This window comes from Hyla sarda, chromosome 11 (assembly GCF_029499605.1).
Source record: "Hyla sarda isolate aHylSar1 chromosome 11, aHylSar1.hap1, whole genome shotgun sequence".
In the NCBI taxonomy this organism is placed as follows: Eukaryota; Metazoa; Chordata; class Amphibia; order Anura; family Hylidae; genus Hyla; species Hyla sarda.
The window spans coordinates 102,649,023-102,668,461 of record NC_079199.1 but is presented as its reverse complement, the minus strand read 5'-3'; the positions used below and the strand labels follow the sequence as shown (position 1 = coordinate 102,668,461).

Below are 19,439 nucleotides of genomic sequence, written 5' to 3'. Positions count from 1 at the left end.
ACTCAGCCAAGAAGAGTGTGCATGTGGGGATGGGAAGAGAGAGTTTTATGGCTGACTTACCAGCTTAACTTTGGAGTGATGTAACTATAGTTGGGTGCTGGATGGGCAAGGCAACAGTGGGGTGAATGATTACTGGAGTTATTAGTTAAATTATTATTTTCATGTATATGTGTGTGTGTGTGTGTATATATATATATATATATATATATATATATATATATATAACAAGCAAAAAGAAAAATAGCCAGCACAACAACCTGGGTGCACGCTGCTGTGGCAAATACAGAGTATACAAAAAAGAGGATTGCAGCAGCACACATTGGTCAAAAAATTTAGGCTCTTAGCGCATTTTTTGATCAAAACGTGTCCCCCCATCCGCCACGGGGAGGTGGCCTCATTTAGGATGGGACCCTAACACAAATTCTGAGCCTAACGCTCATATCCACGCACCTCTGCTGGGCATATAGCCTCTGACTGGGTGACATGTTGGATATATATATAGTTTGGATTGTATGAATTAGGGTCTGGAACTTACCAGTTTCTTTTCTCCGCAGGTACTCGAAATGATGACCGCGTTCGAGGAGGATCATCATCTTCTCTGCTGACCAAGTAACCAGAACTGTGTTTTCACGCAGCAGACTTTATGATGGATACCACCCAAACAAGCTACACAGGTCAGATTTATTTCAAGGACTTAACTTGTCATGGACGAGCCCAAAATAGAGGGACAGTAAACCAGGACATGAGAAAATCCTACCAACTGCGCGGACACCTCTCACCAAATATGAACGAGAAGACGTGCACGGTCGTCCTCACCCGGTTGGAAGATGTCACGGGGGCCCGCCTTTTACAAGGTTCGGGCAGGGCACCGTCCAATATCTCTTGTTGGGTCGATGAATTTGGGACTTTGAAAGTTCACACTGGGCTTCCCTCTGAACCTAGAAGGATGAATTCAAAAGGACAACTCTTTCCGGGGGCATCTACCGGAGACGGTTCCGTAAAGGATCTACCTGAACCCCGAAAGCGGAGACTAGCTTCTCTCAATGCCGAAGCGGTGAATAATTTACTCTTCGAGAGGGACGATGGTTGTTCTTCCAAGAAACTTAATAAAGACTTAAGCAAACATAACGAAAACCGTAAATCAGTCATGGACTGGACTTCCTTAAAAAAGCTGGATGTCTACCCGGCCAGCAAAAAAAGCAAACAGAGATGTATAGTCCAACATAGGTCGACTCCAGACGACGTGTACGACGACGGCGTCAAGAGAGTAGCTAGCGAAGTGTCTTATCCTCCTGCTCCAAAGAGGTTGGCGAGCCTTAACGCTGTGGCGTTCCTCAAGATCACCAATGAGAAGGCTCATGCTTTGAAACATAGGAGCAAGTCCAGCAGCGACAGTGGGCGTGCGGTCAACGCTTGCTCAAAATCCAAACTGAAGGTAACAAAATCACACAAAAAGAACTGCATGAAACCTAAAAAAGACTTCCTTCATCAGAAAACTGAGGACAACCATGGTTGGCATGGAGGCTCTGACGTTAGGTTTCTACAGCCGGAACATCAAGAGCCAACGAAGTCTTTGGGTAGAGTGGAGGGCGTTCACGTGGAACAGTCTTCCAAGAGACACAATGGCTCCCAACCTTTGTACCACAGACTGCCTTTGTTGATGGGAGGGCAGGCTTCTATGAAGCCAGAGTATGGACGACCGGGGGAGAAGTCTCCCACTCCCAAGCAAGACTTCCAGCAGCCTTCATTTCCAGTACAACAGCTTCATCATTTGCCGGTTCCAGGCAGCCACACGGATTGTATCTGTGTCTGTGACTCCTCCAACGTGGGAACCCTGGACGGAAACTACATTTCTTATGGCCAAAGTGGATTACCGTGTAATGGGTATTCGGATTATTCCATGTATCCAAAGGATGAAGCATGTTCGCAGCCAGCGCACTGTGAGGAACTCTTAGTATCACAGAGCTCTTTACATCCCAGCGCAATCTGCGAGCACCTCCCGTGGTGCACTTCCCGCTACGCCTACGGAGAAGACACTGGCACAAACACAGATAGTCTTTGCGGACTGATAAGACTTCCACTTGGCAGGGTTAGCAGCACTCACATGGGGACTAGTACCTATCCATACAAAAAGCCTTTAACAACAGGTACGTTCCCTATCAATGTCATCAATATAATGCATTGTGTTGTAGGTTGTGTTAGTATATGGAAATGTTATATAGGGGAAGTCACAGCCCCATTTACTTGTATGCAGATATCTGTCATTAAGAGACGAGAACGAGTCCAGAGACGCGCGCTCTTAGTGTGCTTTCTCCCGACTCTCTCCCGTTTCATCGGGACAGACCGATAATGTAAGTCTATGGGGCCGGCGTCCAGGTCTGACACAAAGCAGGGAAACAAGTGCGTGGCTACCCGCTCCTCTCCCTGCTCATTCTCGTCGTCGTTTCAGGGTCTGAACACACTACCCTACCCTAAAGAGTCTGGCAACAACTTTCTTCCCATTAAGAATTCCGGTTCTTAATGGGAAGAGTATGAGTACCAGTACTTTTTCTCAGGTACTCACCGATACCAATTATGTCACAGCAGAGGTGGCTCTAGACTTTGTGAAGCCCTCGGTGAAAGTCAAACTTTAAGCTCTCACTGACACTTATAATTAAGATATGTCCCCAGTTAGGTAGGGAATCCCCCCTATTAGGTATAAGCCCCCCAGTAGGTAGGCAGGTAGGGAATTCCACCTATTCGATCGAAGCCCCCAGTTGTTGGGGAATCCCCCACTGTTAGGTAGAAGTCCCCAGTAGGTAGGTAGAGAATCTCACCTCTTAGGTAGAAGCCCCTAGTTGGTAGTTAGGGAATCCCACCAATTAGGTAGAAACACCCAGAATGTAGGGAATCCCCCCTATTCTATTAGAGGCCCCCCCCCCCCCCGCCCAAAGGGGTAGGTATGAATCCCCCTTATTAGGTAGAAATCCTACAGTAGGTAGGTAAGTAGGTAATCACCCTTCACTATAAGGTAAAAGCCACCAATAGGTAGGCAATCCCCCTTATTAGGTGGAAGCCCCAAATCGGTAGGTAGGGAACCCCTTATTAGGTAGAAGCCTCCAGCTGGTAGGTAGGAAATCCCCCCTATTAGATAGATGCCCCCCGTTGATAGGTAGAGAATCCCCCCTATAAGGTAGAATCCTGCAGTAGTTAAGTAGGAAATCCCCCAATTAGACAGAAGTCCTTGATAGGTAGGTAGTGATTCACCCCTTATAAGGTAGAAGCCCCCAGTAGTAAAGTAAGGAATCCCCCTATTAGGTAGAAGACACCAGTAGGTAGGTAGAGAATCGCCCCTATAAGGTAGAAGTCCCTAGGAGTTAGATAGGGAATCCCCCCCCCCCCCCCCATGAGGAAGAAGCCCCCAGTAGGTAGGGAATCCCCCCCCTATTATGTAGAAGCCTCCAGTAGTTAGGTAGCTAATCTTCCCCTATAAGGTAGAATCCCCTGTTAGGTAGATAAGGAATACCCCCCCCCCCCCCAATGGTAGAAGCCTCCTGCAGTGAGGTAGGGAATCCCCTTATTATGTAGAAGCCCCCAGTAGCTGCATAGGGACCCCCCCCCCCCCCCCCATCAGGTAGTAGAAGCCTCAGTAGTTAGGTAGGGAATCCCCCCTATTTGAAGTTTGGTGTGGGGGAATCCCCCCTCTACCTATGTTTTCAAGTCAACACTTTGCCCCCTCTACTTGTTTCGTTGCAATAGCAGCGTCTTCAGGAGGGTGATGGGCACAGTGGGACAATGGCCCAGCATGTTTCAGTACCTTGTGTATAATATACTTGTGTAGATATACACTACTGCTTTGCCTCACCTCCCTTTGCTCTCAGTGACGAGGTGTGGCCCCTGAAAGGTTATGACTCAAAACGTATAAAAGATCCCGCACGTCTTTCTCTCTATAACAAAGAAGATGTCCTATGTCGACAATGAGAAGTTGCTGCTCCGGAAAAGCCCTTTCTGTAGGAATCCCCAGGGCTTTTGCTATCAGTCCAGGTAGCAGATTGGTGAGGCCTCCGTATACAACAGTGTATCCCAACCAGGGTGCCTCCAGCTGTTGCAAAACTATAACTCCCAGCATGCCCGGACAGCCAACGGCTGTCCGGGCATGCTGGGAGTTTAGTTTTGCAACAGCTGGAGGCACCCTGGTTGGGAAACACTGCTGTAATACAGAGCTGACGTTTTTGGGAGAAACTTGAAGTTGGTCAGCAACGGGATGTCACATAGGCATTAAAAACATACTAACCTATGAGAGGACTAGGACTGAGACTCCGTATAAAATGTCACTTTTAACACGTCTAAAATAAATAAACTGAAAAGTCCCCAAAATAAAGCAATTCTGCCATCATAGCTACACCTCAATTATTTGTCATAAATCACACTCCTTCATATAAATGCTCGGGATATCGTACAACAACGTGTGAAACATGACTCCCAATTATAGCCATAAAAAAAAAAATGAATTCCTGTCCAATCAACACTTTTTTTTTTTTTTGTCCCAACGTGTTTCTCCCCATAAATGGTCAGTGTTCATCAGGGGACATAAAACAGGATCATATGAAACCTATAATGACATGGTTAGATATTAGATGACATGGTTTTGCAGAAAGAGAAGTGACCACGCCTAAATGATAACTACCAAGGCCTAACACTGAGCTTAGATACCCCAGAATGAGCAGATAGTATAGCTGCACTGTGTGCGTGTTATCCGGGGGCCCACCATGGAGATAAATGGTTTCACTACTCTTTAAGCATAGGCACTTTTTATATCTTTCTACCATGTCATCTAATATGATTTATGGGTCTCATGTGATCCTCTCTTATGTCCCCTGATGAACCCTGCCGTTCTTAGGGAAGAAACACGTCGGGACCAGGTGTTGATTGGAAGGGAATTCATTTTTAGGACCATGATTGGGGGTAATGTTTCACACATTAAGTGTGATTTATGACACCATTCTGGCTCTATTGGTCTATCTTATGTTGATAGAATTTCTATATTTGAAGAACTTTTTGGTTTATCTATTTTAGATATAGTAGTTTGAAGGGGGTCATGACGTCATGGCCACGCCCCTCGTGGCGTCACGTCACGCCTTGTCCCCTCAATGCAAGTCTATGGAAGGGGGCGTGGCAGCCCCCTTTCATAGACTTACATTGAGGGGATGTGATGTCATGAGGGGGCGTGGTCGTGACGACCCCCGCTACCTGCAGAGATCGTGGGGGTCCCAGTGGCGGGACCCCCCGCAATCCGACATCTTATAGGGGATAAGATGTCTAGGAGTGGAGTACCCCTTTAAAGGGGTATTTCAGGAAAACTTTTTTTTTGTATATTGACTGGCTCCAGAAAGTTAAACAGATTTGTAAATGACTTCTATTAAAAAATCTTAATCCTTCCAATAATTATCAGCTGCTGAAGTTGAATTGTTCTTTTCTGTCTGGCAAAAGTGCTCTCTGCTGACATATCTGCTTATCTCGGGAACTGCACAGAGTAGGAGAGGTTTGCTATGGGGATTTGCTTCTACTCTGGACAGTTCCCGAGACAGGTGTCATCAGAGAGCACTTAGACAGAATAGAACAACTCAACTTCAGCAGCTCATAAGTACTGAAAGGATTAAGATTTTTTTTTTCCTGGAATACCCCTTTAAGATTAAATTTTCTATGGAGTTTCCTTAGTCCCCTGATAGGGTGGATGAGACCGGCTTCTAATGAAGATGTGATCATAGTCTGAGGCCGTCTCATGGGGAAGAAGCTGCATGTTAAAGTCATCAAGACGTCTCACTGATTACATCTCGAGGTTGAAGGTGGACGGGACGTTGGCGATTTGAGAAGTAGAACGAAGAGATAAGTTAGATACAGAAGTAAGAAACTTCACTGGAAATTCCATCGCCGTATATCACAGAGCAGAACTGATAAATGGGTCATTGGTGGTGACCTGGACGTCCTGGTGATGACACCACATAGGAAGCGGGGGCCATGATGCAACCAGAACTGATAAGTGGCTCGTGGATGGTAACTACCACACGTAAAGAGGGTGGATGGGACGGCCTGAGAACGTCTTGTGACCGAAGTATAAGCCTGAGTGACCAGAGGAGATCCATAATCTTAAAGGGGTACTCCGCCCCCAGACATCATATCCCTTATCTAAAGGATATGGACCCCGCAATCTCCCTGCTGCGCCCGGCATTCGTTTAGAGCATCGGGTGCAGCTCTGGAGGCTTGTGACATCACGGCCACGCCCCCTCAATGCAAGTCAACACTGTGTGCTCCTCCTAAAGACCCCGATGTAGGTGGACATCAGATAGGAACATATGGAGGTGAGTACATGTAAAGCAGCAGTGACTGCGGAGTGAGGAGAGTCCTGGGGACGGGAAAAGACCGGCAGTGACACCTTGGTGGGAAGAATGAAAGGACCTGCTGTGACACATGACGAAGGAACTGCTGTGACACATGCTGAAGGACCTGCTGTGACACATGAAGAAGGACCTGCTGTGACACATGAAGAAGGACCTGCTGTGACACATGAAAGACCTGCTGTGACACATGAAGGACCTGCTGTGACACATGATGGACCTGCTGTGACACATGATGAAGGACCTGCTGTGACACATGAAGGACCTGCTGTGACACATGATGAAGGATCTGCTGTGACACATGATGAAGGACCTGCTGTGACACATGATGAAGGACCTGCTGTGACACATGATGAAGGACCTGCTGTGACACATGATGAAGGACCTGCTGTGACACATGAAGGACCTGCTGTGACACATGAATAAGGACCTGCTGTGACACATGATGGACCTGCTGTGACACATGATGAAGGACCTGCTGTGACACATGATGGACCTGCTGTGACACATGATGAAGGACCTGCTGTGACACATGAAGGACCTGCTGTGACACATGAATAAGGACCTGCTGTGACACATGAATAAGGACCTGCTGTGACACATGAAGAAGGACCTGCTGTGACACATGAAGAAGGACCTGCTGTGACACATGAAGAAGGACCTGCAGTGACACATGAAGAAGGACCTGCTGTGACACATGAAGAAGGACCTGCTGTGACACATGAAGAAGGACCTGCTGTGACACATGATGAAGGACCTGCTGTGACACATGAAGAAGGACCTGCTGTGACACATGAAGAAGGACCTGCTGTGACACATGAAGAAGGACCTGCTGTGACACATGAAGAAGGACCTGCTGTGACACATGAAGAAGGACCTGCTGTGACACATGAAGAAGGACCTGCTGTGACACATGAAGAAGGACCTGCTGTGACACATGAAGAAGGACCTGCAGTGACACATGAAGGACCTGCTGTGACACATGAAGGACCTGCTGTGACACATGAAGGACCTGCTGTGACACATGACGAAGGACCTGCTGTGACACATGACGAAGGACCTGCTGTGACACATGACGAAGGACCTGCTGTGACACATGACGAAGGACCTGCTGTGACACATGAAGAAGGACCTGCTGTGACACATGAAGAAGGACCTGCTGTGACACATGAAGAAGGACCTGCTGTGACACATGAAGAAGGACCTGCTGTGACACATGAAGAAGGACCTGCTGTGACACATGACGAAGGACCTGCTGTGACACATGAAGAAGGACCTGCTGTGACACATGACGAAGGACCTGCTGTGACACATGACGAAGGACCTGCTGTGACACATGACGAAGGACCTGCTGTGACACATGACGAAGGACCTGCTGTGACACATGACGAAGGACCTGCTGTGACACATGACGAAGGACCTGCTGTGACACATGACGAAGGACCTGCTGTGACACATGACGAAGGACCTGCTGTGACACATGACGAAGGACCTGCTGTGACACATGACGAAGGACCTGCTGTGACACATGACGAAGGACCTGCTGTGACACATGACGAAGGACCTGCTGTGACACATGACGAAGGACCTGCTGTGACACATGACGAAGGACCTGCTGTGACACATGACGAAGGACCTGTTGTGAAAATGGTGCACACCAGGATTTACTCCAGCATCTACACCATTTACACAACTCCCGGTAATTTCCATAGGAGTTTTGCAAATTGCCTTAGACAACCGGCTCGGCTGTTTTTGACTTCTTAGACCCCTCCAGCAGCAGCAAGTAGGCCGGAGGGATCCAGAAAACCCTTTTTTGGCCAGATAATACCCCTTTGCCTAGTAGTAGAAAAACATGGCTGCTCTCTTCCAAAAAGGGCGCCACACTTATCCCCAGGTTGTATGTGGTATTGCAGTTTTTTTCTGTACTGTCCACATTCGTATTCCAGTGTTGTGTAGTGATGTCTCTTGCCATTTAATGCTTTTTGTTTTGTTTCCTTCCTCTCAGATGGGTACAAATCTCTCGACCAGCTAACGATCCCGGCAGCGGGTCACCCCGTGTCGCCTGCTCACCCTCTCTCAGGATGCCCAGTCCCAAGTGTCCCACCTGCTGCTGAGCCCGTCCCCTACCTACAGACGCCCAACTCAGAACCTCAGACAATGGCCATGCTGAAAACCGCACGCGAATGCCCGCAGAGCTCCAAACCCCCCAGCGGCTCCAAGTCGGGGGTGCGAAACACGTCGGGGTGCGTCCATGCGGCCGACGACAAACCCAGCAAAGGTCACAGTCACCCCAAGCAACAAAGAATCAGTAGAAGAAGAGCTACAAATGGCTGGATGCCTCTTGGAACGGCGTGTGAGAAGGCGGTCTACGTGGTGGTGAGTGGCTGGCGTCCATCTTTACGTTACAGGCTTCTTATCTACAAAACAATATAAGTTGAAAACCTGTTAAAGTATTAAAGGGGGGGCTCCGAAGGGAAAAAAATAAAAAATCAACTGGTGCCAAAAAGTTAGACAGATTTGTAAATTACTTCTATTTAAAAATCTTAATCCTTCCAGTACTTATCACCTGCTGTATGCTCCACAGGAAGTTGTGTTTTCTTTCCAGTCTGACCACAGTGCTCTCTGCTGACACCTCTGTCCATGTCAGGAACTGTCCAGAGCAGGAGCAAATCCCCATAGCAAACCTCTCCTGCTCTGGACAGTTCCTGACACTGACAGAGGTGTCAGCAGAGAGCACTGTGGTCAGACTCTGGTTTAGGTAACTAACAGTAAAAAAAAGTTTTTTTAAAAAATACAATCTATGAAAAAACAATTACCCAGACTTAAAAAGAAAAAAAAAAAAGTTTTAAATTTTTTTTATGGCAGTGGTCTCCAAGCTGGGACAAAGTCCAGTAAGTGTGGTCAGGACTATCACTCCTCTGTGCTCACTCCTGACCTATCAGACTGCAGCATTAAAACAGAGGGGAGGGGTTACAGAGCAGCCTGCAGTGATTGGAGGAAGAGACCCAGCACAGCACACTCAGGGAGGGAGTGAATGCATGGTGAGTGAGGGCAGGCTCAGTGCTTGTCTCGGACACACCCCTTCTTGATCAGTGGATGCCAGAATGAGTGAGCAGCAGAACAGAGGGATTTTTGAGCCACGCCCCTCGTGACATCAGAACCACACACCCTCAATGCAAGTCTGTGGGAAGGGGCGTGACTTGCATTGAGGGGCGTGATTGTGACATCACGAGGGGCGTGGCCAACCCCTGCAGCACGAAAACTAAATGTTCCGAACGCTGGCCAGTGGAGTGCTCCTTTAAAGGGGTATTCCGCTGCTAGACATCTTATCCCCTATTTCCCACCCCCCCCCCCTCGTTCTCCCGCAGCACCCTGCGTTCTAATGGTCGTGACACCACAGCCATGCCCCTCATGACGTCACACCATGCCCCCTTCATTCATGTCTATAGGAGGGGGCGTGTCGGCAGACACGCCCACTCCCATAGACATGAATGGAGGGGGCATGGCGTGACGTCACCATCACGGCCTCCAGCTCTGACGCTGGATCACCTGAGTACCCCTTTAAGTAAAGTTCCGTCTCTCTCCCCCCCCAGAATGAACCGGAGCCGGCTCTGCGGAGGAGTTACCAAGCAGTGGAGAGGAACGGGGAAATCATCCGAGTCCGCGATACTGTCCTTCTGAAATCTGGTCCCAGGAAAAAGTCCATGCCGTACGTGGCCAAAATATCCGCTCTCTGGGAGGAGCCCAAAACTGGTAACAAAAACCTTTTATTAATCCTTTATTATAGGAAATGTGTCATGTGACCTATTGTTGAAATCAAATTTTTAGGTTAAACATATTTTTTAATTATTTTTAGTTTTTCTAATTTTCTATTTTAGTTTTTATATTTTAAAATAATCCTTATCGTTCTGGTCACTAGGCCCTCGGAATAAGAAAACGTATCCCCTATACTAAGTGATACGTTTCAGATCACTTGTCCGACCGCTGGGGCCCCCCGTGATCTCCCGTTCAGGGCCCTGGCAGTCAGCGGCAAGTAGGCGTGTCTGACCACCACATGACGCGGCAGCTGACACGCCCCCTCAATATATTTCTATGGGAGAGCCGGAGCGCTGCATGTACCTTGTAATAATTCTGTCCTTACTGTAATAGAAACCCCTGCGCTGATGTCCTGTGCTGATCCTCGTATCTATACACAGCAGCCGGTCATAGGAAGCAGAGCTGCAGGGGGAGGGAGGGGGCAGCTGTCTGGACCAATGAGGAGACGGGAGGCGTGTCTTAGACTTCCTCAGACTTCTCCCCACAGACACTGTATCTATACACAGCAGCCAGTAAAAATAAGCAGAGAGGGAGGGGACAGCAGCCTAAACCAATGAGAAGACAGGAGGCGTGTCTTAGACTTCCTCAGTTTACCCCCCTATAGACTCTGTATCTATACACAGCAGCCGGTCAGAGGAAGCAGGGCTGCAGGGGGAGGGAGGGGACAGTACTGTGGACCAATGAGGAGACAGGAGGCGTGTCTTAGACTTCCTCAGTTTACCCCCTATAGACACTGTATCTATACACAGCAGCCGGTCAGAGGAAGCAGAGCTGCAGGGGGAGGGAGGGGGCAGCTGTCTGGACCAATAAGGAGACAGGAGGCGTGTCTTAGACTTCCTCAGTTTACCCCCTATAGACACTGTATCTATACACAGCAGCCAGTCAGAGGAAGCAGAGCTGCAGGGGGAGGGAGGGGACAGTAGTCTGGACCAATGAGGAGACAGGAGGCGTGTCTTAGACTTCCTCAGTTTACCCCCTATAGACACTGTATCTATACACAGCAGCCAGTAAGAAGAAGCAGAACTGCAGGGGGAGGGAGGGGACAGTAGTCTGGACCAATGAGGAGACAGGAGGCGTGTCTTAGACTTCCTCAGTTTACCCCTATAGACACTGTATCTATACACAGCAGCCAGTAAGAAGAAGCAGAGCTGGAGGGGGCAGTAGTCTGGACCAATTAGTAGGTAGGGGGCATTTCTTAGATTACCTCCCCATTGACACTTTACCTATACACAGCAGCCAATCAGAAGAAGTAGAGCTGCAGCGGAAGGGAGGGGGCATCAGCCTAAACAAATGGGGAGACAGGCGGCGTGTCTGACTACCTTAGACTCCCCATAGACACTGTAGCCGTGGTATCTGTCACTAACAGGCGAGCACGTGCGGTGCAGCATGATAATCCGTCCCTTCATTTCCTTCCAGGTGAGCTGATGATGAGTCTCTTCTGGTACTACCGGCCAGAGCACACTCAGGGAGGACGAAATCCCAGTATGCACCAGGTCAGTCACGTGTCCGTGTGTACAGTTTGTCAAGATCAGCGATAACTCCGATCCCGGCCATTTAACCACCTTAGATGCTGTGGTCAAGAGAAACTACGGCATCTAGGCGGCCAAACATGGCTCAGATCGCTCAACCCTAGGGGTCACGGTGATCAGCTGGAATATAGCAATTGTTCAGCTCTCCTGCAGCGCCACCATGTGGAGAAATTAAGCATTGCACAATTCTTCTTATAATTCAACGGGCTGTTAGTGATGTACATTGTGATTGTCCAGTCAGTGTCTAGTCTGTATATTACATCTATATAACTATATAGGCCAGTATTTCCCAACCAGTGTGCCTCCAGCTGTTGCAAAACTACAACTCCCAGCATGCCTGGACAGCCAACAGTGTATATAACAGTGTATGTAACTATATAGGTCAATATTTCCCAACCAGGGTGCCTCCAGCTGTTGCAAAACTACAACTCCCAGCATGCCCGGACAGCCGTTGGCTGTCCGGGCATGCTGGGAGTTGTAGTTTTGCATGTGGAGTTTGCTGTAGGCTCTTATTACAATGTCTAGGACCCATATTGACTATGTCCCTGACTCCTTGCAGAATGAGATCTTTGCATCCCGTCATCAGGATGAGAACAGTATTGCATGCATTGAGGAAAAGTGCTACGTCCTGACATTTGCAGAGTACTGCAGGTAGGTGGCAGTCTTGTTCCATACATATATTTCTCTGTCCGAAGGGAATTTGCCTTATCTGTTGAATAAAAAAATCTTGAAAAACGGAGTAGTATATACTGTATGTAGAAGACGTGTTATATAGGTATCTGAGTGTTGTTATATATGTAGATAATTGTTGTTATACTGTATATGTAGAATAGATGTGTAGATGATTGTTGCTATATATATATGTAGATGACATGTGGATGATTGTTGTTATATATGTAAATGATTGTTGTTATATATGTAGATATGTAGATGAATGATTGTTGTTTTATATGTACATATGTATATGATTGTTGGTATATATGTAGATGAATGATTGTTGTTTTATATGTACATATGTATATGATTGTTGGTATATATGTAGATGAATGATTGTTGTTTTATATGTACATATGTATATGATTGTTGTTATATATGTAGATAAATGATTGTTGTTATATATGTACATATGTATATGATTGTTGTTTTATATGTACATATGTATATGATTGTTGTTATATATGTAGATGAATGATTGTTGTTTTATATGTACATATGTATATGATTGTTGTTATATATATGTAGATATGTAGATGAATGATTGTTGTTTTATATGTAGATGATTGTTGTTTTATATGTAGATGATTGTTGTTATATATGTAGATGATTGTTGTTATATATGTAGATATGTAGAAGATTGTTGTTATATATGTAGATATGTAGATGATTGTTGTTATATGTAGATGATTGTTATATATGTAGATGAATGATTGTTGTTTTATATGTAGATGGTTGTTGTTTTATATTTAGATGACTGTTGTTATATATGTAGATGATTGTTGTTTTATATAAGGAAGACTGTTTTTATATATATGTAGATGATGGTTGTTATATATGTGGATGAGTGTTGTTATATATGTGGATGAGTGTTGTTATAGATGTGGATGAGTGTTGTTATAGATGTGGATGATTGTTGTTATAGATGTGGATGATTGTTGTATATATATATATATATATATATATATATATATATATATATGATTGTTGTTTTATATGTAGATGATTGTTGTTTTATATGTAGATGACTGTTGTTATGTGGATGATTGTTGTTTTAAATATATATATGATTGTTGTTTTATATGTAGATGACTGTTGTTATATATGTGGATGATTGTTGTTTTATTTATTTATTTATATATATATGTATATGATTGTTTGTTGTTTTTTATGTAGATGACTGTTGTTATATATGTAGATCACTGTTGTTTTATATGTAGATGATTGTTGTTTTATAAATTGTTTTATAAAATGTTTTATAAATAAGACTGTTGTTTTTATGTAGATGTGTAGATGACATGTGGATGATTGTTGTTATATATGTAGAGGATTGTTGTTTTATATGTAGATGATTGTTGTTTTATATATGTAGATGATTGTTGTTTTATATGTAGATGATTGTTGTTTTATATGTAGATGATTGTTGTTATATATGTAGATGATTGTTTTATATATAGATGACTGTTGTTATATATGTAGATAACTGTTATATATGTAGATGATTGTTGTTATGTATGCGGATTATTGTTGTTATATATGTGGATGATTGTTGTTTTATATGTAGATGATGTTTTTTTTTATATGTAGATGATTGTTGTTATATATATGTATATATATATATATATATATATATATATATATATATATATAAAATATATATGAGTCCCGCTTTTTTTTTTTTCTTCTCTCTACTACTGGGGGTCCTGGACCGGACCTGACACAACAGGCACCTTTGCTTAGGTGTGCAGCTCTTTTGGATGAGACTGTATATATGTGTATATATATATATATATATATATATATATATATATATATGTGTAGATGATTGTTGTGTTATATGCAGATGATATATATATATATGTAAATTACTATTATATATGTAGATGTGTTATATAGGTATCTGAGTATTGTTGTATATGTATCCCACTGTTTTACGCTAATTTTTTTTGCAGATTTTGTGCCTTGGTAAAGCGTCGGAAGGAGGGCTGCCCGAACAGGAAAGCCTTGATTGTCCCTCCCTCAGAAGAGTATTGCACCCCCATACACCGCAGGGTTCCAGACAGCACTGACCCAGAACTAGTATTCTTGTGCCGGCACGTGTACGATTTCAGACATGGCCGCATCCTGAAGAACCCTCAGTAGCGGTAGAAACTTCTGAAGGAGACATCAACGTGAAAAAAAAAAAAAAGTGGGTGTCAGAATTCAAAGGCCTTTGCAGCCTAAGACTGCTTCAGACATCTTCCCAAGAAGAAAGAGAAAGAGGAGGAGGAGTTGGGAACTTCTTGTAGTAGCCGCCGCTCGGCTCCGGATTCAGGAACAGACACTGGTTACAGTACGCAGCAGACGAAAGCACAGCACTTCAATAGAGATGAGCAGTAAAGAGATAAAACAAAACACAAAAAAAACACAAAAAAAAAGAGAGAGAGAAAATATAAAATATAAATATATATATAAATATAATAAAGTCTATATATTATATATATATATTGGGGAAGCATAAGCCAGTACATCAGGTCCAGAACCATGGTTGTAAGGTTGTGTAGGGATGTGTTAGTGCATGATTGGGCCCCAACGGGGTCCGAATGCCTTAATGTCACACAGGTCCCTTTCATACCCACACAGTAACACTTCTGGAAGTTCAGGCAGGTTTTTGTTTCCCCCCCTCATTTTTATTTTATTTTTGAGAGTGACTTGTTCCACTTAGAGCGTACCTCATTCTCTTTTCATTAACTTATTGCGTCACCCCCCCTCCCCATCTCGGCTACAAAACAAAAGGAACGCCCATGGGTTCAGGATTTTTTCGAGTAGATATGACGCATATCTGCTCTTCACATCAAGCGTAGAGAGTTTATTTTACGATTACATTTTTAAATTATTTCTTTTTTTTAAATAATTTGCTATAAGAAAGAGATATAAAATGCAAAGAAATGCCAATTCGGACGCAGTTGTTTTTTGCGGAGACAAGACGACTCGTAAAAGAAATGTAAATCCGTACACGATCGTTTTTTGCAGAGACAGGACGACCCGTAAAAGAAATGTCAATCCGGACACAGTCATTTTTTGCAGAGACGAAACGACTAGTTGTAAAAGAAATGTCAATCCGGACACGGTCGTTTTTTGCAGAGACAAGACAACTCATTGTAAAAGAAATGTCAATCCGGACACGGTCGTTTTTTGCAGAGACGAAACGACTCGTTGTAAAAGAAATGTCAATCTGGACACGGTCGTTTTTTGCAGAGACAAGACGACTCGTTGTAAAAGAAATGTCAATCCGGACACGGTCGTTTTTTTTGCAGAGACAAGATGACTCGTTGTAAATGAAATGTCAATCCGGACACGGTCGTTTTTTTTGCAGAGACAAGATGACTTGTTGTAAATGAAATGTCAATCCGGACACGGTCGTTTTTTGCAGAGATTAGACGACTCATTGTAAAAGAAATGTCAATCTGGACACGGTCGTTTTTTGCAGAGATTAGACGACTCGTTGTAAAAGAAATGTCAATCCGGACACGGTCGTTTTTTGCAGAGACAAGACGACTCGTTGTAAAAGAAATGTCAATCCGGACACGGTCGTTTTTGCGGAGACAAGATGACTCTTTGTATAGAGGTTGGAAGTAGTTGAGTTGCATCCCCAATGTAATGTAAAAGGTGGGGTGGCCCATTAAAACAGTTTGACTGCTGGGGACCCCTACTGATCAAGGTGCGGTAGTGCACCTTAGGCAGTCACTGGAGTGATGGTCATGCCAATTATGCTGGGGATCACCATTCTCTTGATCAGTGGTCACCAAAATGTGGCCCTCCAAATTTTGCAAAACTACAACTCCCAGCATGCCCGGACAGCCTCTGTCCGGGCATGCTGGGAGTCATAGTTTTGCAACATCTGGACAGGGCTTGGAGACCACTGCTTTGATCATGGGGGTTCCTGTTGGTCAGACCTGAGCGATCATACATAACTGTTGTGGGCTGACCCCATTAAAGAGCATCTGTTGGCGAATCAGTGTTCTGCAACCTGTTGTAGAACTACAACTCCTAACATGCTGGGAGTTGTAGTTTGCAACGGCTGGAGGGTCACAGGTAGGGGAAGACTGGATAACAGGGTGTCCATTCATAAAAAAAAATAGGATAAAAAAAAGGGTCCACCTGGTGTTTAAAGTCTGCAGCAATGTGCGTGACCACCTACTGGTGGACGCACATGCTCAGTTGCTCTCCCCACAGCTAGTTTCTCTTTGTAGCCAATTGGAATTAGCCACGAATGTAGAGGCCCTGCAGTACCCATAATCCTTTCTTCAGTTTGTTAGGATTGTACATCTGTATTCGAAAGTAAGAAATTACTGTAATATCCGCTGCCAGAGGAGGAAGGAGACTGATTGATTGACTTTGAGTTGATCAAATTCAGCTTAGATTAATGTTTCCCAACCAGGGTGCCTCCAGGTGTTGCAACACTACAGCTCCCAGCATGCTGGGAGTGATAGTATTGCAACAGCTGGAGACACCCTGGTTGGAAAACATTGGCTTAGAGTGACAATCGCTCAGGAGAAGCTGGAGACCAATCCGTCAGACAAGCTTTTACTATGTTATCTGATTCCTAGAAGCTGCAGAAGCAAAACTGCAAAAATTTTTTAATAAAACCCAAGCATAAAAAAGGACTTTAGCCCCCCCCCCCACCCCCAAAAAAAAATGTTGCCAAGTTTCCGTAGCCTTTAATGTCTCCATTGTAGCCTCTGGTCATGTCTAAAGCAGATTTGTTATTACAATATGGCGCCCTGTTTTAACCCCTTCCTAAAAGAGCCAATTTTGGCTTCTCCTTTTATTTTTCATGCTCGCCTTCCAAGAGCAGTAACTTTTTTTTTTTCTTCCTGTCGAAATAAGGGCTTGTTTTTTGCAGGACAAGTAGTATTTTATAATAAAATTTAATGTACTAAATGATGTATTGAAAATTTTTTTACATTTTTTGTTGTTGAGGGTTTGGATGAAACAAAACACAATTCTGCGATTCTTTTTTTTTTTTTTTTTTGCTACGGCTGTACAAATGACTCGTTAACTTTATTCCTGCGGGACAGTGCGATTGCGTTAATACCAAATTTATATGAATTATTGATATATTTTTTACTATGTTTACAAAATCATAAAACCTTTAATAAATAGCTTTTTGTCACCATTCACATCATTTTTATTTTTTTCTCTCGATGAAATGAAGCTGTGTGAATGCTCGTTTTTTGTGGGGTTAGCAGTATTTTTTACTGGTTTTAATTTGTAGAAGATTTTTGGGGGGAGCAGAGCAAGGTGACAAAAAAAAATTAATTCTTCCATTGTTTTGTTTTTTCATTATGCGTTCAGATTGTTACGGATACCGCGATATCAGTTTTGTTTATTTTTATATATTCATATTTTTTTTTTCTATATTTTTAATCAAAATAATGGGAAAAGGGGGATCTTTAAATATTTGATCTTTTAAATATTTGTTTTTTAGATTGTAAATTATTATTTTTTATTTTTTTGGCGTTGTCTTAGTCTTACAAGGGGACCTGACTGTACAGCACACTGTTATACTTATTTGTGTATTGTCACAATACAGGGGCTATTGGATGACAGGGCCTCATCCCACTTTTTAACTGCTTAGATGCTGCGTGTCACTTAAGCGGTTAAAGTGGATAAGATGTATGATCACGGGGGTCCCGCCGCTGGGGCCCCCCGCAATCCCCCGCAGCACCCTGCATTTGAAACAAACGCCGGGTTCCTGCGGCAGTGGTCCTGAGGTCATGGCCACGCCCCCTCGTGAGTTTACACCATGCCCCCTCCATTCATGTCTATGGGAGGGGGACGTGTCGGCCGACACGCCCCCTCCCATAGACATGAATGAAGGGGGTGTGGGGTGACGTCACAAGGGGGGAGTGGCCGTGATATCACGATCGCGGCCTCCGGCTCCAAGCGTTCTGAACAAAATGTTCAGAACACTGGAGCACCGGAGTACCACTTTAAGTGGCTGGCATTGGAATTAACTCTGATCCCAGTCACTTTAGCTGCACCTGCTTTGTATAGAGCAGGCTCAGCTCCTGAGCCTGCTCCCCACATTCTCCTGTGACTTTTGCCATACATATACGGCTGATGTCTGGAGGCGTTTGACCAAACAGCACCATTTTTTTGTGCCCTAAATAGGGCGACATAGCGTCATGACAGATCTGCTTTAGACAATGTTATAGAGATGGCTCCACTATTTGTGTCCATCTTTTTTCAACCAGATCAAATTTTAGCGTGTGCCGCGTAATACTCCTGTAGACCAGCAGGGGAAGCAAAGACGAGCCCCCCCCCCCCCCCTTCTCCCGGTGATAGCAGGTGATCTCGGAAAGGGCCCGGTGCCACCGGCTCATCATCGTGGTTCTTCTTTCTTGAATAGGGGTTTGTCCAAACCAAGACAACCTAAATTTCGACGACAGATGCTCTTTAATATATTCAGCTTTTTCCCCCTAATAATCCAAATTCACAATTCCAAGGTAGCAATTGTATGAGTTTACTTACGTGTCCCTTCCAAAAAAAAAAAATATATATATATATATATATATATATATAAAAGAAAAAAAAATTCCCAGTCCTATTCTATGAAACTGCTACCCGATTGCTCAATATATTTGCCATTTGCCTTATGTGTATACAATCTAGATACACTTTTGTTTATCGGAATCCAGCTGTTAAATTTTGCTAGTGAGAAAAATTACTTTAAAACGAAAAACAAAAAAATGACAAAAACATCACAAAAGGAAAAAAAAAAACCAAAGGACATTTGTACCAGAAACCATTTTAGACGGAATCTGAAATAAGTGGCAGATGATCTCTGTAGCTTGCACTAATCCATTGATTAAATGATCACACTGTATCACTGGAATCACTGAGTCACATTACAAATCTGCATTTTCAGTTTCATTGCCCATGGTGGGAACGTGAAAGTTCAGGCTCTAAAAAAAAGAAAATGAATAATAATACTGTAAAGTCATGACCCCCGGGGGTGGGA

At 44.2% G+C, this 19,439-nt stretch overlaps 1 protein-coding gene across 5 annotated transcripts in view; it reads left to right on the top strand.

Moving 5' to 3' along the window:
- BAHD1 (bromo adjacent homology domain containing 1) overlaps positions 1-18,986 on the top strand; it is a 116,642-nt gene extending 97,656 nt beyond the window's left edge. For all 5 annotated transcript variants that reach the window (XM_056546841.1, XM_056546842.1, XM_056546840.1 and 2 more), the window contains exons 2-7: positions 555-2,147; positions 8,380-8,750; positions 9,968-10,127; positions 11,607-11,683; positions 12,279-12,370; positions 14,386-18,986. In XM_056546841.1, the coding sequence (XP_056402816.1) occupies positions 644-2,147; positions 8,380-8,750; positions 9,968-10,127; positions 11,607-11,683; positions 12,279-12,370; positions 14,386-14,575 (2,394 nt within the window). In that variant the 5' untranslated portion in view covers positions 555-643 and the 3' untranslated portion in view covers positions 14,576-18,986. The remainder of the gene's footprint in view (positions 1-554; positions 2,148-8,379; positions 8,751-9,967; positions 10,128-11,606; positions 11,684-12,278; positions 12,371-14,385) is intronic.
- The last annotated feature ends 453 nt before the right edge of the window (positions 18,987-19,439 follow it).